Source organism: Pelophylax lessonae (assembly GCF_965119305.1).
Source record: "Pelophylax lessonae genome assembly, chromosome: 8".
Classification (NCBI taxonomy): domain Eukaryota; kingdom Metazoa; phylum Chordata; class Amphibia; order Anura; family Ranidae; genus Pelophylax; species Pelophylax lessonae.
In genome coordinates this window covers 206044986-206068898 of record NC_138775.1, presented here as the reverse complement: position 1 = coordinate 206068898, position 23913 = coordinate 206044986, and the positions used below count along the sequence as shown (strand labels likewise).

The 23913-nt window shown below is 41.1% G+C and overlaps 1 protein-coding gene across 1 annotated transcript in view; it reads left to right on the top strand.

The window, feature by feature from the left end:
• The window catches only part of LOC309561730 (calcium-activated chloride channel regulator 1-like), a gene marked incomplete at its 3' end in the record, with an annotated part of 83028 nt that extends 59952 nt beyond the window's left edge, over nt 1-23076 (top strand). Inside the window, exons 12-14 of the mRNA XM_082265723.1 lie at nt 9499-9660; nt 18274-18504; nt 22604-23076. Coding sequence (XP_082121849.1) covers nt 9499-9660; nt 18274-18504; nt 22604-23076 — 866 coding nt within the window. The remainder of the gene's footprint in view (nt 1-9498; nt 9661-18273; nt 18505-22603) is intronic.
• Nucleotides 23077-23913: the final 837 nt, after the last annotated feature.

Below are 23913 nucleotides of genomic sequence, written 5' to 3'. Positions count from 1 at the left end.
ATGCCTCCAGAGCTAAACCTGTGTCCTCGGGAGTGATAGGAAGACGGATGATAAAGACGTTGCATAAGGAACAGCTAATAGACGTGTGGCGCCTCCAGCATCCAACTGAAAAAGAGTATTCATTTTACTCACACCCACATGGGAGTTACTCGAGAATTGATTTCTTCCTGGTGCCCCATGCCCATCTTCAGGCGGTTAGAAGTACGAGCATAGATAACATTTCATGGTCAGACCATGCAATGATCTCTATGGAGTACAGAGCTTCCACAGTGGAGTCCATGAAACAAAGATTCTGGAAACTTAATGAAAGCTTGCTACAGATAGAGGAAGTAAGAATAGAGGTACAGAAGGAACTTAAGGAGTATTTCGACCGCAATGATCAACCTGGGTGTGCCATTGGCACACTGTGGGAGGCACACAAATCAGTGATTAGAGGGATATTAATCAAGCATGGCGCAAGGATAAAAAGGGAAAGGAACAGGCAATTGCTAACATTATTAGATAAATTGAAAATATTAGAAACCGAGCATAAAAAGAAAAAGGTAAATACAGCATTAGGAGAACTGAGTATAATAAGAAAGCAGATAGTAGATCTAATGCAGTATAGAGCTAAAGCTGCCATCCAAATATCAAGAAAAGTCACTTACGAGTCAGGGAATAAATGCGGAAAGACCCTAGCAAGATCTATCCAGAGCCAAAAAACAAGATCATATATTCCACAGATTATATCGCCAGAAGGTATAAAGAAAGTAATACCAGAAAAAATAACAGAAGAGTTTAGGAACTTCTATTCATCGCTTTATAATTTACCGGAAGTAGGAAAATCACAGAAGGAAAGGGAAGAGTATCTAGCTAAATCCAGAATACCAAAACTCTCTGAGGAAGAGAGAGAGGACTTGGAAAGGCATATCTCACGGGAGGAAATAGAGCAGGCAATAAAAAATATGAAAAAAGGTAAGGCACCAGGCCCAGACGGATTGACACCACAATACTTCCATGTATTGGCCCCCATTTTGGGACCATACATGGAAAAACTGTTTAACGAAAAGGGACCAGAAGGTACACTGCCTAGAGACACACTAACGGCTTATATAACATTAATACTAAAAGAGGGTAAAGACCCAGCGAGTTGCGGAAGTTATAGGCCCATATCGCTCCTGAATACAGATTTAAAAATCTATACAAAAATCTTAGCGGCAAGAATGGTACTCTCAAAAATAATTCATCTTGATCAGGTGGGCTTTATGCCGGCGAGGGAAGCCAAAGATAGTACTACGAGGGTTCTAAATTTGATTCATATAGTCACCAAAGCAGAAACACCGAGCGTCATGCTGAGCACCGACGCAGAAAAGGCCTTCGACAGGGTCGAATGGGCCTTTATGCTGTCGGTGCTCAAGTATATAGGAGTAGGAGAAATAATGCGGGGAAGAATATCCAGGGTATATTCTAATCCAACAGCAAGGGTAAAGGTGAATGGGGTACTATCGGAACCCCTAAACATAAAAAATGGTACAAGGCAGGGGTGCCCATTGTCCCCCCTGCTATTTGCACTTACACTAGAACCCTTTCTGAGCAAAATCCGACTTAACCCGGATATAAAAGGCGTTACGGTGGGGAAAGAACAATACAAAACCGCAGCGTATGCAGACGATCTATTGTTTACACTGACAGAACCAGAAATCTCGATCCCGGTACTGTTGGAGGAATTCAAACAGTATGGAGAATTATCTCATTTTAAAATTAATTACGGGAAATCTGAAGCACTGGGAGGTGGAGTAGCAAAGGTAAATAAGGACAGACTAAAGAGTAATTTCAGATTTGCATGGGTAGAGAAAGCCGTGAAGTATCTAGGGACTTATATAACTGCAAACCTGGCCCAAATATGTGAGTTAAATTTAATTCCCTTGATTGAAGAGACAAAGAAAACACTGGAACAATGGAGAGGAGGTCTTCAGTCATGGTTCGGCAGAGGAAATTTAATAAAAATGAATGTTTTACCAAAATATTTATATATAATGAGAGCACTCCCAATCCAAATACCGAATAGCTTCTTTAAAATTGTAAACGGAATATTTGGTAGATATATATGGGCAGGTAAAAAGCCACGGATAGCTCGTAACAGTCTGTCTCTACCGAAAGACATGGGTGGACTAGCAATACCTGATCTTCGCAGGTATTATCATGCCATCCACCTGAATCGAATACTAGATTGGTGGCACCAGGGGGAAGTGAAAAGATGGGTCCAAATAGAGCAAGCGCAGACTGCAGTTTCATTAAAGAGAGCGATCTGGTGTTATAGGACACTCCCTAAAACTTTGAAGATGCACCCTCTACTGGGAAATACATTAAGGATAGGTTACCAGCAGTCCCTAAGACAAAACCTAACTACAGCAGATTCTCCGTTATACCCGATCCTAGGGAATCCCGAGTTTGTACCTGGCCTAGATAGACAACACTTCAAAAAATTAAGGGAAACAGGGCAAGAAAGCATTAGATCTTTTGTGAATCAACAGATGTGGCCTACAATCGCTAGGTTAACAGAAGAGGAGGGACCGTACGGTCTTTGTCTGTGGGAGGCGCTGCAACTACGGCATTTTCTGGAGTCGTTACCCGATCCTGGAAAATTTAAGAAGCCACTGACACACTTTGAAAAGTTATGTGAGAAAACAGGGGGCGTAGAACGGCCACTCTCTAGCTTATACAAAATATTGATCACACCATTAAGCCAGCCAAGATTTAAATGGCTGGAAAGATGGAAACAAGAACTAAATATAAACATAACGGAAATACAGAAACAAAGGATATTTAGGGCAATATTTAGACCAACAAAATGTACCAAAATTCAAGAAATAAAATACAAGATCTTAACTAGGTGGTACAATACACCAGATAAACTGCATAGGTGGTATGCGCAAGAATCAGATAGATGCTGGAGATGCGAAGAAGGAGAAGGCACACTATTCCACATTTTGTGGACCTGCCCAAAAATAAAAAAATACTGGTCAGAGATCGGAAATATAGTTAAAAAAGTAACAGACTATAAAATTGAGGGAGACGCGGCTTTCTGTTTATTACAGATATCAGAACTATCAGTAAGGAAATATGAAAAATCAGTACTGCCTCACATGTTGAATGCTGCGAGAGCTTGCATACCCCAATACTGGAGAAAGAGACAAGCCCCTTCGGCACGGGACTGGGCAAGGAAACTAGAACATATTAATAAAATGGAAGATTTAGTGCTCTCTTCACAACACAAACAGGAACAATATAAATTGATATGGAGAAATTGGAATATATTTGCAGCTTCGGAGGAAGGGAGGCAACTGTTAAGTCCATCATCTCAGATTATTGAAGTTCTATGAGTATTGAATCTCTAATTAGCTTGAGAGGAGTGGAGAGGGAAGGGGAGGGGAGGGGGGAGAGGAGGAGGGGGGATCTTTGGGGTTCCTTTTTTTTTTTTTTTTATTATTTCTTTTGCTTCTTTTTTCTGTTTTGTCTGTTGTTATGAGATGTGAGATGTGGGGGTGTGTGTATGGAAGTGAATGAGTAGGAGGTATGAATGTTGAGAGGGACGGTCGAGGAGATAGAGAGGAGAAGGAAGGGAACATATGACTAGGAAGATGAGGGGGAATAAAGATAAATCCAATAACTGAGGGTCATTTTGATTTAAAATCCAGTGAAAGGAAGAAGAGGTAAGGTTTGTACGAGTAGAATTAGAGAAGGAGACTTGCTATCTTGACAATACCTTGCACCGGTTAAATATCAGTTAAAGGACTGTATATGAGTTGAGAGAGAATCAAAACAGACCTCAGAAAAAGTTGAAATAGATAATGACTCTATATTTTGTTAACCGTATCTTGTGTAAGATGTTATGTTTTGTAATAACACAACACAGTAGCCAAGATTCTAAAGTTCTCGGCAACCAAAATAATGATGTGATCTTCAAGTGATGAAGTGAGCTCTCGTGATGATATTCACAACCGAACGTGTTGGATATGTGTACGTGAGTCCCACCACCTTAACAACTTGCTTCTTACCAGCAAATATTTAATAAGGGCAGAAAAAACCACAGCCAATCTCCCGAGTGATGATTCCCTATACAATGGGAGGAATAGTGCGCCTCTTCACACTTGGTGGAAAGGAAACCAAATAGCCTCTTACCAAATGATTGTAGTTTAGAAGCCAGTATCTCCCCCTTCCGGATCTCCCCCAATGTATCACGGTGGATCAGCACTCAGGTCTCTTGTCGGTGATCCCGAATGGACTCCTAAGCTCTTTTATCTCGCACTGTGCTGTCAGACATCATCAGGAGTCACGTGACCATTACCAGGCATTTGAGTGAGTATCGATACTTACCCAGATTCTCCCGATACCAAAACCGATACTTTGCCTCTCCCTCGTTGGTTGCCCACACAGTAACGTCTCCATAGTGGATAACTTCCGCCCACTCCTGGCGTTTCCTCCGGCCTGGTGGTGACGAGCCCTGACCGCAGCTGTCATTTCCGGTCACAGTGCCTCACTGGCACACTACCATCTCCCTGCATGGGCTTTTGATCTATTTACCTAATGTTATCAGTCTGTTCAGTTTTCCAATAAATGATTGCTGTTTTAAACTTGTCTCTACCTACTTACTGGAACTGCGCTCCCTCTGCTGAATTTTGTGAGTTCTAAACTGCCCCCTAGATCTGCACTGCAATGTATCGGTGCTCGGTATCGGTGAGTACTTGACCAAAAGTATCTGTACTCATACTCGCTGATTAAAAAAACAGTATTGGTGCAAACCTAATCCTCCCCTTCTTCCACTGACTCCAGAACATATCTGGATAGTACAGAGCCTTTGGAGTCAGGCTGCACATGCTCAGTTTGGTGTGTATTGCTAGAGAGTTTTTATTTATTTTTTTCTTGGGAGGGTGCATGTGATCAGTAGGGATGATCGAACTTTTGAAAAGTTCGGTTCGGCCAGAACATCCGAACTACCCGAAAGTTCAGCCCGGATTTCAGAACCCCATTGAAATCAATGGACCCGAACTTCGGTAATCAAAAAACACCATTTTAAAGCCCTAAAACCCAATAAATGCCCCTAAACAGTGCCTAGGGTTCTGGGTCATGCCCCAGGGACTATTAATCACACAAAAAAAAGTTCTTAAAAATTGTCATTTTTGATAAGAAAAAAAAAAAGAAAAAAAAAAGAGAGATTTTTTTATTTTGACTTTGGATTTAGTATCTGGGGGGTCTAAAAAAGTGCACCTGTAAAGTTTCAGCTCTGTAGCATGTCCAGAACCAGAAAAAAAAGATAATTTTTCATTAGAGCAGGGAACTTGGGACCCCACTTTTACACCTATATGATCTTTTTTTGGGGGTTCTGGACATGCTACAGAGCTGAAACTTCACAGGTACACATTTTAGACCCCCCAGACACAAAATCACACAAAAAAAGTTCTTAAAAATTGTCATTTTTGATAGAGAGCCAATTATTTAAAAAATTTAAAAAAAAAATTAAAAAAATAAATTTCTTTGGATTTAGTATTTAGTATCTGGGGGGGGGGGGGGGTCTAAAAAGTGTACCTGTGAAGTTTCAGCTCTGTAGCATGTCCAGAAACAGAAAAAAAGATAATTTTTCATTAGAGCAGGGAACTTGGGACCCCGCTTTTACATTTATATGATTTTTTTTGTGGGTTCTGGACATGCTACAGAGCTGAAACTTCCCAGGTACACCTTTTAGACCCCCTAGACACAAGATCACACAAAAAAAGTTCGTAAAAATTGCAATTTTTGATAGATTTTTGATAGAGAGCCAATTATTGAAAAAATAAAAAAAAAATAAAAAAATAAAAAAAATAGAAAAATTTCTTTGGATTTAGTATCTGGTGAGTCTAAAAAGTGTACCTGTGAAGTTTCAGCTCTGTAGCATGTCCAGAACCATAAAAAAGAAGATTGTTTGTATTTGTTCAATTATAGATCTGGAATATGGCTTCTCGCTTTTCACACCTTGCCTGTTTAATAGCAGGCGTTTTTTTTGGGCATTTTTTGGGTTCTTTGGAGTCAGGAAAAACATCTGAACTTGTGTATAGTGGTACTGTATACACAAGTTCAGATGTTTTGCCTGCCTCCAAAAACCCCCAAAAAATACCTTCAACAACACACCTGGGCATTTTTTTTTTGGCGCTAGCGTTTTTTTTGGGCAGTTTTTTGGGTTCTTTGGAGGCAGGCAAAACATCTGAACTTGTGTATAGTGGTATATATAGCACTATACACAAGTTCAGATGTTTTTCCTGCCTCAAAAGAACCCAAAAAAATGCCCAAAAAAAAACGCCTGCTATTAAACCGGCAAGGTGTGAAAAGCGAGAAGCCAACCTCCTGTGCTGAAAGTGTTCTAATACAAACAATCTTTTTTTATGGTTCTGGACAAGCTACAGAGCTGAAACTTCACAGGTACACTTTTTAGACCCCCCAGATACTAAATCCAAAGTTTTTTATTTTTTTTTTATTTTTTATTTTTTTTTATTTTTTCAATAATTGGCTCTCTATCAAAAATCTATCAAAAATGACAATTTTTAAGATTTTTTTTGTGTGATTTAGTGTCTGGGGGGGGGGGGGGTCTAAAAGGTGTACCTGTGAAGTTTCAGCTCTGTAGCATGTCCAGAACCCCCAGAAAAAATCATATAAGTGTAAAATCGGGGTCCCAAGTTCCCTGCTCTAATGAAAAATTATCTTTTTTTCTAGTTCTGGACATGCTACAAACTTCACTGGTACACTATACACAAGTTCAGATGTTTTGCCTGCCTCCAAAAACCCCCAAAAAATGCCTGCAACAACACACCTGGGCGTTTTTTTTTTTTGACGCTAGCGTTTTTTGGGCATTTTTTTGGGTTCTTTGGAGGCAGGCAAAACATCTGAACTTGTGTATATTGGTGTATATACACACATACTTATATGTATATACACACCTAGACATATATAGGTGTGATAGGAGCAGAAATATATTGGTGTTAATTATTTCATTAGCGCAAGTAGTTTTTTCTGCTCCTTTCACACCTATATATGTGCAGGTGTATATATACAGACATGGGTGTGTATATATACCCCCTATACACATGTTCAGATGTCATGTCTGACTCCAAACATGTGCTCAAAAAAGCACTAGCAACGCCTGCAGCCAAAAATGCTGGCGGCGGCGAAGCCATATCCCTGCAGCAAAACTGACTTCAGAGAAACTAGCTTTTCTCTATTGCGGTCACCCTGCTATGGAAGGGTTCGGTCACCCTGCCATAGCAGTCAGTGTCAGTTCACCCTACACTACATTACGGTCACCCTGGTATGGAAGGGTTCGGTCACCCTGCCATAGCAGTCAGTTAACCCTACACTACATTACGGTCACCCTGACACTTCATACTTTCCCTACAGAAACTAAATTTTTGAAGCTAACTTAAGTGTAAAGGAGCACTCTAACTACACTAGATATCCCTTTCCTCACACTAATAAATGCTAAATGACACTTTTAAAGTAAAATTAACAGAACTGCTTCCACTCTCTTCCATGTCCAGTATAACAATGCTAGGAATTTGGCGGGGGCTATCTTATATACTGGGGGGCGTATTCACTAATGATTGGTCTAGGGACCCCCTAGTCACTCCAATCACATTCCTAGAATTCTTCTGCCCCCTCAATTGGCTTTTGCTAATGGTTCTGGTCCAATCACGGGCTTTTAAAGCCCATTTCCTGTCCCATTGCATTTTGGTCGGTTCTGGTTGCTGAATTCCGAACTTTTTGGGCAAAAAGTTCTAAATTTGGCCAAACCTCGAACACCCAATGTTCGGGCCAAACCGATGGTGGACCCGAACCGTTCGATCATCCCTAGTGATCAGCACAGGGCCAATCAGCACTGTCCAGACAGAGGGTCAGGGGTTCTAGATCCTGATAGGACATCTCAGTGCAGTATGACAACTCCTCCTACAAGCTTTACCAGGAACTGATTGAAGTCACAAGACTGCTATATACTGCTGATGAGAAAAGGTATTTAGCAGTTTATATTTACTAAAATGATTGCATTTCCATGTTCTGTGTACTGTGGGAGACCAGATATAGTGAATGCAGGGTCCTGGGTTTAGTAACATTTTTGGACAGATAACAAGTGACATTACCAGTGCATTCCTGGCAATATGAACAGATATTTCTGTACTTAGTTAAAATGTTCTTAAGCTGGGAAAAAATAAAGTATGAGGAGCAATCATTTGACTTTTGTATAGTGTGTACACGACTTTCGACATCCAATTCAGACAGTATGTAACCCCTAACAATGAACTTCTCTTTTTTGCCCTCTTTGTCTACTAAGCAGGAATTAACCCTCCTATCCTTTTTTAGCCAAGAAAGCTGCCATCTTAACTTCTGTTAGATCTGAAACTGCCCTGTTACTGCACATGTGATCAGTTTTGACACCATTCATTTGACGGTTTGACAATTTGGTTAAGAGCACAAGCAAATGTGACAGTTATCAGTCCCTGCATGTTTTAAACAAACTGTTTTTTAAAATGGAAAAAGTATATCTAAAGGGAACACTTTTTTTTTTTTTAGTTCTGGATAGGGTGGAGAAGGACTAAAACCCCTGTCAGTTTTTATTGCTGTCTCTGCCCCTGTTCAGGAGATTCACCCTCTCTATTTGACCTGTTTATCATTATCACTGAAAGTGAAAGTAAAAGAAAATCCCAAATTTTGGGTTGTCCCCAGAAAAGTAATAGAGGGGCGACCTGGGGGTTCCCAAGGAATTCCTTAAATATTTAGGGATTTCCTCTCACTTCCTGTTTGACTATGGGACAGGAAGTGAAAGTAATTCCCCGCAATGGGACACAGATGGCGAAAAAAAAATCTGACACAAGCTTTAACCCTCCCTTTCTCTATCCAAAATGAAAAAAAATAAAAAAGTTTTGCCTATAGTTCCATTTTAAATCAATGGGTTTAGTTCCACTTTAACTATTCAATTGGAAGTGTTTTGCTATATCTAAAGTTGTGCAGAAAAATTATTTTTTTATTTTGCTAAAATTCCATAGCTGTACTGGGTCTTGTGCACTTTACCTGTGTTATTTCAAGGAGAATAATTGCTCCTCCCAGTTCTTCCCTTGAAGTACAAAACACTATCCCCTATTTTGTGAAGATGAGGAAAGGGGGAGTGTTCTGTAGTTCAGCACAAGAAAACTGTGCAGGGCTTACACCATTCCTCCCGATTTCAGTCCAGCAAAGGCACTGTGTTGCCAGCTGACAACAGGAAATTAGAAGCTACCGTAAGTGTATTTCTGCAAAATTTTAGTCATTTTTTTGTAGTAGCGGTGCCTTTAAAGGGGTAAAACACAGGAAGATCCTTATGAATAGGGATGAACCCTGCTCAAACAAAGCCAAGGGCAGTTCGGCTAATTATGAAATAAATGTTTAACTTCTTCAGATTCTTTCAAAGGTTTTAGTAAGTTTTAGGATTTTGTGCACTAAAGGTGTCCTGATTTATTGCAGGTCCTGACATTGTTAAGAATGATGGTGTCTACTCCAGATATTTAACAACTTTCACAGTTAATGGAAGATATGGTTTAAAAGTCCGTGTTGAAGGTACTGGTACAGCCAGATTGGCACTGCCTCGAAATCGTGCTCTGTATGTCCCTGGCTACGTAGATAACGGTAAGAATATTTGTATGCAAATATTAGGTTGACTCTAATTGAAGCATGAAAGTGTTCCCATAGCAATCAATCCTGTGCTGACATTTACACACCTGTTGCACAACTTAGTAAAGCGAAACCAAACCCTCTTTTCTGCTAAGGACAGTGACATCTAAACCTCTTTTTAAATCTGTAGTTGCCATGAAGCTGCACATGTGACCAACTATGATACCGGGCTTGACAGAGCTGACATAAGCACACTGGCAACTGTGACAGTTATCACCAAAGGCATGCCTGAAATGTAGCATACAATGTACATGCATTAGCAGGAAGAATTTAAATTATAACACTGCAGAAAACAGCAGTGTATTAGATTACAAATTTGATAACATTTATTAAAGAGGAAGTAAACGCACATAAAAAAAAAGAGAAAAAAAAAAACCTATAAAGACAAAGGCATAATGAGCTAGTATGCATCGCATACTAGCTCATTATAAAATACTTACCTAAAAACGAAGCCCCCGCAGTGTAGCCCACTCAGCAACAGGGCGGCAGACATGTCCGGCCACCCTGCTTCCTTGTTCGCGCCCTCCGGCCTATCAGATAGGCCGGAGGCGCGATTACATCACTCCAGCGCATGCGCGCGGGAGCCACCGTTCACGGCATAGGGTTCTAAAGGAATGGCACGGGTGGCCGTTCCTTCAGAGCGCATGCGCCGATGATGTCATCGGCTGCATGCTCTGTAAATATCTCCTAAACGGTGCAAGTTTAGGAGATATTTATAGCACCTATAGGTAAGCCTTAATATAGGCTTACCTATAGGTAAATGTAAAAAAAGTGGGTTTACAGCCTCTTTAAACATTTATAACTTGAGCTTTATTTTAGCAAACGATTTGGTGGGTTTAGTTCCACTTTATTGGCTAAGTTCACTTTAAAAAATAAATGAATAGGGGCGTGGCGACCGGCGCTACAGATGGCAGCATAGTCTCTTAGCTCCGCTCTGCCGCCCCGGGACCGTGACTCATCCCTCATACCTCCGCTGCACCACTGACCCGAATCGGAGCTCCTCTGACTCCCCTCATGCCAGCCGACATGACACGCCGCAAAAAGGACTCCTCACAGCTGGCGAAACTGGAAATTTTCATCAGGCCTCCTGGAGCTGGACTACACCAAAATGGCAGTGGTCCACATATCAATACAGCATGAGGCAATAACATCCAGAGCAATCCACTGCCATCTCACCAGGTAGGCAACCCTGACAGCGAGGGTTCCTCAGGATCCTCATCCCCAGTGTCCCCCTCGGCCAGAAGCCCCGCAAAAACCAAACTTCGCACTACCTCGCCTCTTAAATCGTGGCAGGAGACAGGCAGGGAGATGGGAACTTTATCTGCATTACCACCAAGCCCTGCACCACAAATCCATGACCCCTTTGATGCATTTCCCACAGGGGGACAACTGATCACTGATACCCAGAGTTGTATAAAGTACTCGAAACCCATACTTGAGTAAAAGTACAAGTGCTCGATCAAAAAGTGACTTGAGTAGAAGTGGAAGTGCTCTATCAAAAAGTGACTTGAGTAGAAGTACTAAAGTATTCAACATTTTTTGTACTTAAGTATTGCAAGTAGTTTTTTTAAACATTTTGCTACTCAAGTACTGAAAGTAAAAGTACCAGTAGTTTAGAAAAAGAAAATGCTACTCAAGTACTGAAAGTAAAATTACAAGTACTGTGTTATGCAGTTATTAAAGAAAGAAGTCAAAAGTTTGAACATCATATTGTTTTTTATTATTTCAAATGCAGCTTTTATTTATACGTATAGTAGCATTTATTTTCGTATGCGCTGTTAATACACATGTTTTGAGCTTCATGAAACCTGCCATCTACTGTTCTGGCAGTGGTAATTTTTATAATAGTAACGAGTAACTATGCAGCACAAAAAAAAAATATCGGAGTAGAAGTATTGAAATCATCGAAAAAATGTAGTGAAGTAAAAGTGGTAGTAGGAGAAAAAAATTCTACTCTAGGAAAGTACAGATACCGCCTTTCGGTATTCAAGTACAGTAGTGAAGTAGTTCTACTTAGTTACTATACATCTCTGCTGATACCACACTTAGAGGTCTGCTGCACTCCCTAAGATCATCCTTACTTTCAGATATTATGAACTGTATGCAGCTCTTCAAGCATGAAATGCATTCCATGGGAGATAGAATTAACACTGTAGAATCTTCCCTAGGGAACTATGCATTATCTTTCAATACCATGGTGGATGCACATAATAAAAACACAGATGATATTCAGTGGTTGAAAGACAAAGTCGCCGACTTGGAAGACAGATCCAGACGGAACAACCTGAAAATAAGGGGGATCCCAGAGACAGTACAAGTGACCCAGCTAGCTCAATATGTAACCCGGCTATTCTCCACCCTGGCTCCTTCCCTATCCGAATCTGATCTCTCAAGTGACAGGATTCATAGGCTTCCTAAACCAGCCTTCCTTGCGGCAGATATTCCCAGGGATGCCCTGCTATGAATCCACTTCTCCCAAGCTAAGGAAAAAATTATTGCAGCTTTCAGACAAACAAATAAGCTCCCAGCTGAATTTTCGGGCCTGCAGATCCTGCCGGATCTCTCTCCAGACACACCTTACAGAAGAGGAAGAATCTTGCTACAATAACTAAAGCGTTAAGGAATCACAGGATCCTCCATAAATGGAAATATCCTGCATCCTTATCCATAACTCATAATGGATCCACCACGACCATCTCTACTCTGGAGGAGGGCTTTGATCTGTTGTAGGGTTGGGGTATTCTCCCCCCCCTGCAGAATCCCCACACCTCGCCCCAGCCCCCAGCCCCCATCCCACTCTCCAATGAATGGCAAGTGGTCTCCAGGAAGCGGTCCTCGCAGAAAAAATTGCACACTGGGGGTATCCCTACTCCATGTCCACATTAACATGGTCCCAGGCCACAGGATTGAATTCATCCTTATGGCCCTTCATCCCCACAATCTATTGACTGTTCTAGTCAATCGCGGACCTAACTACAGGTCCTTTTTTTACATCCCGCATTTTTCTCCCCTGTTCCACCCTAGTTTACATCCAATTTCCAATGAACTTAAGCAACACTTGTTCAAGCCAACTTTTACTAAGGATATAACTACCTATTATTCTTTTATTATGCTGCAATCACGACAACAATTCAAACTACAGTATACTACATATATCAATATGCCATTTAAATGTATTTCTATCAATGCGAATGGACTGAACCACCCGATCAAGCGGTTTGCCCTGTGGAAGGAAGTGAGAACTTCCCACGCTGACATAGTCTCAGTTCAAGAGTCACACTTCCAAGCCTCCAATCATGCAAAATGTACCCACAGGGACTTTCCACACATCTTTCTGGCAAAGTCCTCGGAAAAAAAGAAAGGTATCTTGCTAGCAGTGAAGAATACTATCACTCTACAAATCAAGGACAGTGTCTGACCAGAAGGGGCGCTATATCATCTTAACAGGAGACTTTAACGGTTTACCTCTTACATTAGTATCCCTGTATGCACCCAATACGCACCAGCTGCATTTTCTCAGACGATTGTTCAAAATTATTTCCAGAGTTAGATATGGTAACCTCATCTTATGTGGGAACTTTAACCTGACGGTCGACCCGGTGATGGATTCGTCCTCCTCACCTGGTGGCCGAAGGGTCTCATTGCAACACTTATTTCACAAAAAACAGCTTTATGATGCCTGGAGATGTCAGCATGCATCTGAAAAAAATTACACATTCTACTCCTCCAGACATCAATCTTATTCTAGAATTGACTTATTTGTTGTAGACTTGCAACCCTTGGGAAGGACCTCCTCCACGGTCATCAAGGATATCACGTGGTCTGACCACGCTGTGATTGAGCTGACCATGGAGGAGGGGGATCCCTTGAGGGACAACACCTATTTGGCAATGTAATGTTAAGACCTTGCAATCTTTGGACAGTGGCAAATATATCTCCCGGCATCTCTGAAATTTTCCAGCTAAATTCCCACTCTGCTTCAGACCCCTGGATCTTGTGGGGAGCCCACAAGGCTTACATAAGAGGGATATGCATACAACAAAACTCCAAACTCAAGAAACTATATAACTCTAAACTCACAGAAATATTATCCCAAATCCATAACCTAGAAACTAAGAACAAGCAACTCCCTGACCCTTTGACCTCTAATGCCCTCAGTAATCTCAGGTTGGAAATGCGTACTTTATTATTGGAACAAGACAAACAATTCTGCAAACTTAAATTAACCTACTATGCTCAAGCTAATAAAGCTAGTAAATTCCTAGCCAACAGAATAAAATCCCGTCAGGACAAACGTTGGATGTCCCATTTATCCCATCCACATTCAGCCCATAAACTAACCCACCCCCAAGAGATAGCAGATGAGTTTGCTAACTATTACCACTCTCTCTACAATCTTGTTAGTGACCCATCTATACGCAAACCATCCGCCTTAGAAATGTCCACGTTTCCAGATAAACTTAATTTACCACAACTCTCAGAAGACCAACTCCTCAAGTTAAACGCCCCCATTACACTAGAAGAAATAATAAAAACATTCTCTTACTCCCAAATGGCAAATCCCGAGGCCCAGATGGCTTCCCTAGTGAATATTACAAACTGCATCACCAAACCTTAATACCTCACCTAGCAGCCATCTTCACTAAAGCAACCAAAGCTTTGGCTTTTCCAGAAGAGATGCTGGGAGAATATGTTGTTACCATCCCCAAACCAGGGAAAGATTCCTCTCAGCCGCCCAGATACTGCCCCATTTCGCTCCTGAAAACAGATCTAAAAATCTATGTGAAATTGCTAGCTAGACGTCTTCAATCCGTATTGCCTTCCCTAATTCAAAAAGAATAAATGGGCTTCATACCCGGATGCCAAACTTCTGACGCCACTAGGCGACTCGTGAACATCCTTCATATAGCTGAAAAATGTTGAATACCTTCTCTGCTCTTTGCCTTGGATGCAGAGAAGGCGTTCGACAGGGTGAACAGGGACTATATCTCAGCTACACTGTCTAAATTCGGCCTAAGAGGTAATATACTATCTGCCATTCTAGCTCTTTATTCATACCCTGCAGCCAGAGTTTACACTTCAGGTGCACTTTCTAAAACTTTCAAAATCTCAAATGGCACACGCCAAGGGTGCCCCCTCTCCCCCACCATATTCAATCTATCTATTGAACCCCTAGCTGAAGCACTTCGCTCAGCATCTGATGTTAAATGTTTTTCCCTAGGAGATGCAGAACATAAAATCAACCTGTTCGCGGGTGACATCATCCTAATGTGCACAGACCCAGGTGTCTCCTTACCTGCCGCATACCACATCCTTTGAAACTTTAGTGACATCTCACACTACAAAATCAATGCCTCCAAATCGATAGTCCTTGATTTGGGAGTACATGAGGACACGATACAGCTTTTAAACACTATATGTCCGTTCCCATGGACAAAAGATAAAATTCCTTACTTAGGCATTTTCCTTACCTCTCACACATCCACTCTCCTCTCCTCTAATCTCACCCCTCTAAAACAAAAGATCACTACAGACCTAACCCGAATAGCCAAACTCGACTTGTCTTGGGGTGCTAGAATAGCCGCCATCAAAATGACCATTCTGCCTCAGATCCTCTATCTATTCCGAGCTCTCCCCATTCGCTTTACCAAAACACAATTGAATGCCCTTTCCGGTATACTCAAAAAATTCTTCTGGCTAGGTAAAAGAGCCCATATAGCTTACGACATCCTCATTAAACATAAACACCTAGGAGATGCAGGTCTACCAGACCTCTCAGCCTACTATTGGGTTACTCGCCTGGATCAGCTCAAACACTGGTTCACACATGATGACTCACCTCTTTGGTCCTCTATAGAAACACAATTAGTACCTACCAAGGACCTCCACCTAATGCTAATTAGAGACCTATGAATCCCCTGGAGCTATCTGAAATTGCCCCCTACTGTTAAATCCTCTCTACAAGCCTGGAGAACAATCTCCAAGATACAACCTTTAACTAACCTACTTCCAACCCACCCACCTCCACTAACTTTCCTCAAAACTAAAATCCATAAATTAGATACCAGTCATCTTTCTTCCTCAGGTTCTCTAACCTATCTCAATTCTATAACCGGGGTAGGCTTAAGAATAGGGAAGACCTATTTAATTAATTTAACTTAACGCCGGATTCCTCCATTATTGTTTCTAAGAACCTTATTTTCCTGGCCAATCATCCTATTACTGATCGACACACTAACACACAGTGGTGGAACTCCCTCATGTTTGAATTCCCCATGAAGAAAGGAATTTCTCTCTTTTACAATATTCTGACCTCAGAACTCCCTCCCAAAAAACTACACATATGTTGAAATGGGAAGAGGCTTTGAACACCCAACTAATCATTCACCAGTGGCAGATGGCTATGCGCTCCATATACAAATCCCCCCACTGTAACAACCATTGGGAAATGACGATCAACATAAAATCAACAATAGATGGTATTACACCCCCTATAGATTGGCTAAAATGACACCCTCTATTTTGTCTTTATGCTGGCGTGAATGTGGTAAGGTGGGTACTCTACAACATGTCCTATGGGAATGCCCCTCACTTACCGGCTTCTGGAACTCTATTTTTCAATGCATTGCATCCTGTACAGGAATTCTATCTCCCCCAAATGCTGAACTAGCACTTTTCAATGTACACATTGATAACTACCCTCCCTCTGACAGACAGGTAATCACACAGATCCTATTAGCAGCCAGAACTCTCATTCTTAGAAAGTGGAAATCAACACTCACTCCTAATTTATCGGAAGTAGTAGCCATGGTCAATGTTAACTACCAATCAGAAAATTCCCTAGCCATCAATGCGTTAACATATCATAGCTTCCAGAAATCCTGGACTATTTGGCCATACCTCCTACCCCGTGATAAATGATCCTGATATAATTCCTCTACACTAACCCAATGATACTCAACCGAAATGGGATGTCTGGCATCACCCCCCCGAGATCCGGAGTCATTGCGCTAAGAGGTACCGGAGCTTGGGAGGAACGTCAAGACACCCCCAAATGTATTTTCATACTTGCCGATTGCATATCTTGCATAAATTTATTTACCTACATCTATGGTAGTATATCCGATTACAGCCTTCATCTCGTATCCTGTATTTTCTCGCTTATTTGTACTGGACATTGGAACTTTTTGTTTGTTAAATGTTCAATTGTTTGATCCTACTGTTTGTTTATATCTTGAAACTCACTAAAAACTTATGGCTTAAAAAAAAAAAAAAGAATAAATAAACATTTTTTCAGCTAAAAAATGTGAATTTATTTATTTTGCTTCTTTGGAGCCTATAGGGCATTGCACCCTGCCAGGCTCTTGCAGACACTCATTATAGCTGTCTGCCTGTACCTCCCGTATGAGTAGACAGTACTAAAGTGAAAGATGTGTCAATGAACTATGAGAGCGCTCAAAAAGTTCATTGAGAGCAACAAGCCATCTGTGGCAGTGACTGACGGGACTTGTAGTTCATATATTTACAGAATATATGAATGTTATTGAATGACACGGTTGTGTGAGCGAAGCCCCGCACAGCCACACAGCCCCGCCTGCTGTCACAATGGAGGATCAGGGGTGAGCGGGACTGCTGCATTAGTAACCCATTACATGTTACACCCTAATTACACCCTAATTAAGGTGAACTTATCCTGTAATTGCTATTTCCAAGAGATCCTGTTTCCTTTACTCTTGTTTCTCTTTGGTGTCCACCTAAAGTGGTTGTTAAGTCACTGTTATATCGTCCTATAATCCCCTGCGGTTAATAATGCTGTGTGCCCCAGTATCTGTATTTTATAAAAAAAATGCTTTCTATACCTGATTTCCGAGCCCCGCTCAGAGCTCACGTGACCGTCTGCCTCTCCCTTCTCCTGATCTTACGTGGGAGGGGATGAGAATCCCCCACTGACGTTAGTTGGGTGGGGAGGCAGAGAGGAAGGAGGAGAGAAGCGGCCGGTCACGTGAGCACCGATCGGTGATCTGAAATCAGGTATAGAATTACATTTTTTTTTATAAAACCCAGACACTGAGCACACAGCATTATTAACCACAGAGGATGATATGAAATATTAAAAGTAATTTCAGCAGCAGGAGGGGAGGAGCAGGTACTGTCACTAGCTGACAGGCAGGGAGGGGAGGGGAAGAGGAGGACAGAGGAGAGCTGCTGATGACAGATGCACCTAAACTGACCACTGTGTAAGGGCTCAGCAGCCATAATAAACCATGGGCAGTTTACAGGGGGGAGGTCAGAACCAGGCTGGATCAGGCAGGTATTTCAGGTGATAGAAGGGGCCAAATTACACAGCACGAGCACTGTGCTGTATAACATGCTTTAAAAAAAACAGGATCCATTTGTTTTTTTTTTTAGGGTAACATACACTTCAATTACTTTTTGTATCATATAGGTAACCCTTGAAACGAGTGTGTTTGTGTAAATGTTCATGCATCTGTGTATATTTCATTATCATGCCACACTAAAATTTACCTTATCTGGTAAGGCACAAAGACTTTTTTTTTTCTTTTTAAGATCAAGTTATTATGAATCCTCCAAGGCCTGAAATGAGTGAAGAGGATCTCAGTGTGGGATTATTCTCTAGAGCTGCATCAGGTAGTTCGTTTGTGGTATCTAAGGTGCCTACAGGTCCCCAATCAGACATCTACAAACCTGAGAAAATAACTGACTTAGTAGCAAAGATAGAAGAACAAACAATTGTGTTATTCTGGACAGCAACGGGTGATGACCTTGACCAGGGCAATGGTAAGTAGTCTTTGTACAGTGCCACTGCTGTTCCGTACTGAAGCAGAACTTTACCCATAACAACTTGATAAAAAAAGAATGTTCTTTATTAAGGAACATACATTCCACAGTAATAATTATGCTACCAAAATTAGTGTGTCCTATAAAATGTCTGCAGCATTGCTCCTGCTTCTACTTGATGGAGGCTGCCATTTTGCAGAAGCCCAGAGCCCCTGAGCAGTAGTAAATCTTTAGGCTGCCAGCAGATTGGCCTCTAGTGCCTCTGATTTTCAGCACAGTGCCAAAAAATAGAGAGCAACTGAGCATGTGCAGAGTAGTGTATTACTAAATTCTAAACAGTATTGGCTCTTATTTTTAATGTTTTACATAGCAATACCTATGACAAAAGGGGTCAGCATGAAGTGATCTAGCAGGACCTAATTTTCTGACTGAAGTTCCACTTTAATAAGGTAAAGTGCAGAGCATGGGTTGTCAGCTTCTTCAGGAAAATTCTTGATTTTCATAGATTCCAGAACACTAACCATTAGTGTGAGACATGATACCATCTGTCTTAAAAAAAAAAAAAAAACACCTCTACTGTGTATCATCAGTGTGCAAATTTTATAAAAATATGAAACATAGTGCTAATCCCTCAGTAGATTTATAGGAAATTATAAAAATAAACGGACAACCATAAAAATAAAACTAGTACACAGAAAACGAATATCTTATATCAAATTATGCTAATAATCACTAAAATGCATAATTATAGCCATAAGGTCCATAATTCATAAAGTGGAAACTAATAATCATTAAAGTGGTTGTAAAGTCAGAAGTTTTTTTTTTTTATCTTCATGCATAGTATGCATGAAGATAAAAAGCCTTCTATGTGCAGTAGCTCCCCTCAGCCCCCCTAATACTTACCTGAGCTCCATTTAAATCCAGAGATGTTGCAGGAGTGTATCTGCTGCCTGGGACTCCCCTCCTCATTGGCTAGGACAGCAGCGCGGCGCCATTGGCTCCTGCTGCTGTCAATCAAAGTCAGTCAGGCAATGAGGAGAAAAAGAGGGACCCGAGAAGAGGAGGATCTGGGCTGCTCTGTGCAAAACCACATACAGAGCAGGTAAGTACAACATGTTTGTTTTTTTAAACTAAAAAAAAAAAAAAAAACTTAGACTTTAGTATCACTCTAAGTCCAAAATTCCTTAATATACATGATCAGTGCAGTAATATAAGTGCAAAACAGTCCAAGCTCCCTCCTCCAAACACCACTGTTATATTCCCATGAGCATCTGGCTGGTGGTAAACTCAGCTCCTACATTTGACCACTTAAATTAATAAGATGTTGACATCAAAGGGTTCCACCTCCACCCTTGTGACAACAACACACATGCTGAGGGTACACGCACAGGGCTATGAAGTGATGCACAAGCCCCACATGAGTTTAAACAAATATTATCCAGTGCTGGACATTAGGCACTGGAGGGTGTTCATGCATTCTTAGCTGCTTAGCTGTCTTCCTTTTTTTTTTTTTCTGCATGTTAGATGGAGGTTATATGAAAGGAGGTTAGTGGCTATCCATCTTCCTGGTGTTCCCTGTTTGGCTGAAGGAATGTATTACCCTTGCTTTATTTGACCATCTTATTAGTTTAAGTGTTTCAAAGTAGGAGGTACATTTACCACCGATCGCTCGCTGAACGGAAATTTTTGGATGATTTTCTTATCGTGTATTCCAGCCATTACAGGGAGGTAGACTGTAGTAGGTTCACCATGCATAAAAAAGATGTGTCATTGTGTCAAGATGGAACAAAAGGATCGTTGTGATCAGTATGCCCAGGACTAACCACAAGGCCTGCAACAGGATGGTGATATGGATGGTGTCTGTGGCCCCTCTCTATGCACATCCACACAATACAACTCAGCCCGAGGTGTGAGAGGGGGTAGGCGGCAACAGGTTTTGAGGGCTCCGCCCCCTCTGTCAAGTGGATGGTGCACCTGCCGCAGTCTACTTCCCTGTAAGGTATACTATTGTTTAGAAATAAAGTGTTACAAGTTTTTATTCCCTGCACCCTGCTACTCTTTCCCCTTTGCATGTCATTGGCTGGATCACCCTCTGATCTAATGGAGGATCTGCGAGATTGTTTTTTACTCCTAAAGTTTAATTCCCTTGCTGACTCAAGGATATATCATGAAATATAAAGTGAAGTGAGCTGTTGTACAGAATGTCTGATACCATCTTTTATTGCTGGAATGGGAGTTTGGACTGTTTTACTGGAAGCTGTGCCCCAAACAATGCAGGCAGGGGCCAAAGGGCTAGTCATAAGTTTTACCTGTGATTTCCCTTCAGCTAATCTTTTCTCCATTAGTTACTTACTATGCTTTATTTTGCACTGTGTCTCTATTGGGAAGCGGACATTTTGGTAGAGGCATGACTTTGCTTCTTCAAGTCAGAGCCTCCATCAAGAAGAATGAACAATGGGCAGCACAGTAGCATCATCACAAATTCTCGCTCCAAAATTCCCATTAGATTAGCAATGCCTTAAATTCGCATAGCAGTAATACAGCTAAAAGAAGGTATGTACAGGAGTACCTAGGCACTCTAGGAAGTGCACTGGTTTTATTCAAGAGGAATTCCAGAAAAAAGATTAAGTTTTTAGGGTTCTTCTTAAGCCCAATTAACACTTCTACTGTAGATATTCCTTGAAACATAGCAAATATTTACATTTTGAGTACATTTCCACTTTACAGACCAGTTTTTGCTGCATACTTTTGGGAAAGTATAATTTACAAAGTTTAGTAAGGTGGGATTTAGGGATCAAAAACCCTCCACTGAAGCAGTGCATAGCACATTAGACTCTTTTTTATAACAGAAGGTATTAACATATCTTATTCCAATGCAATGCCTTACTCTTCATTTCAGGATTGTGCATGGAGCCATACAAAATATTCCTTTATGTACTGTACAATGACTAACTGTACATCAAGAACCCATGGTGTAAAACACAGATACAGCCTAATAATTTAGGGCCATTCTTTCCAAACAAAGTACAGTTGTTTCAGGTTTGTTGGTCAACTTCACTGCAGTGCATACAAATAACTACTTCTATAAAGTAAAGTTTGGGGACCAACAACAAATTATAACCCAAAAGTTTGTAGTGAGAAAATTCAAAAGTAACCAAAAGCTCCCCACTGAACAATTGTGGATATATTGGAGGCCTCATTGATAAAAAAAAAATAGTGCACTGCTGCAAAATGTGGGGAAGATTTACTAAAACTGGTGCACACAGAATCTGGTGCAGCTGTGCATAGTAACCAATCAGCTTCCAAGTCAAAGCTTGAACAAGCTGATTGGTCACTATGCACAGCTGCACCAGATTCTGTGTGCACCAGTTTTAGTAAATCTCCCCCTGTGGCCCTTAAAGTTGAACTCCGGGGCAAACAAAATTATTCCCTTGCAGTGGGTCTTCCCCTGTACTGCAAGGGTTAAATGCTCATCTAGGTCTAGGGGACCGCAAAAGGCAGTTTTTCTTACCCAATCCTTTACTCCTACAGGGTCCTCTGCAAGGGAGAATTTTTGTTCTCTCTGGAGATGTACTTTATAATTATCTAAAGTTCCTCTTGGATATATAGATAGCATTTAATAAATTGAGGGCAGGTTTAACTTGAGGAACATACTAGATGCTCAGACTTATTCCACAGCTAAAATCCCCCAGTAGGAGTCTGTGCCAAGTGCAAAAAAAGTAAATAATGGCATCTGTTCTAATAAATTTATAACTTCACTTCTGATGTGTTGTTGTGCCTTGGAGCAGGACCGGGCCACCTCCAAGGTAAGCCTTTTCTCAATTTATTCATTGCTATTCATGACCCATATCGTTTTGTGTTAGGACCACACTTTGCAGGGTTGCCTTTTCATTGCACTGTGACCTCAGATCTTTGTAAATGTATGCAAACTCTGGCTTTAAATGTTAGAAACAGTTTATAATTAGGTCTTCATTGGTGACTAATTAGTTATCCATGATAACTGCTGATACAAGTTAATACTGTACTTCAGAACAGATATATCAGATAATTTAGTTAAATTTGTTATGTGTATTGTAAACACCAATAATTTGTTTTTCAGCTACCTCATATGATTTAAGAATGAGTTTTAACCCCAAGGATCTCAGAGATAATTTTACCAGCGCAGTCCAAGTGAACATCTCTAGTGTTACACCTCTTCCAGCTGGGTCCTCAGAAACCTTCACATTTGTACCAGAAAATGTAGCAATCAAGAATGGCACTATCCTTTACTTTGCCATAATTGCTTTTGATAAAGTTGGTCAGAAATCGGATGTGTCCAATACAGCCCAAGCAGCTCTCTTCATTCCTCCAACACCCGAACCTACAACACCTGAACCTCCTACAACACCTGAACCTCCTACAACACCTGAACCTCCTCCAAATGACAATTCAGGTCACCTGAATGAAGTAATAGTTCTGACAATAATAATATGTTCTTCAGTTATTGTCATCTGCATTATTATAAGTATAACCATATGTTGTGTGAGCTGTCATAGGAAGAGGAAGAACAGACAGCAAGAAAGGAGAATCTGAAACAAATTGAGAACAATTCTGTAATTGGGCTGATTGTACAAATATGAACCTGGTGATCTTACACCACTTGATTTATTCTATGCATGAACAGGAAATGCTTTAGGCCACATTATTCAAAGTGAAAAAAAACTATCTGCTCTCCATCACAGGCAGTCACATGCAGTCTTCATTTATTTCCTTTCCTAAGCTAGAGGAAAAAAATGAAGACTCGGAATGAAGTCCATTAAAAAACTTTCTCTTTAGAGTTGCATCCTTACAGTTAAGTCCCCGTTCACATGTAGGCGACGCTACTTCCAGGGGCGACCTCCGAGGTCGCGGTGCGAGCAGCGCGCCGGGACCTCGGAGCGGCCGCCACGGACTTCATAACATTAAAGTCTATGGCGGTCGCCTCCTGGTCGCCCCAAAGAAGCTCCGGACCCTTTTTCTAAGTCAGAGCGACTTGTGTCGCTCCTATTAGAACGGGTCCGCAGCTTCCCTATGGAAGGCAACCTGCGGCGACCTGTGAGACGACCAGGTCGCCTTAGTGTGAACGGGGCTTAAGTCTTTGTCTCTCAGTAATTAAAATATTCAATCAGTAGCAAGTACTATTAGCAGTAAGGAAAAAAATAGACTTATACTGTACTGTACTTTGAGGGCTGAAACACATTTTAGACTACTGCAATGTACATAATGTGCAATAGCATGTTGCAATGCCATTCATTTCAAATAAAACCCCAACACAATAAAGCAAAGCAGTTTCAATGCTCACGTGCTGTTGCCTAACACAATACATGCATATGCACTACTGTTACAAATCAGAAAAGTGGGTAGTATCTCCTGATCAGGTTACTGAAAAAT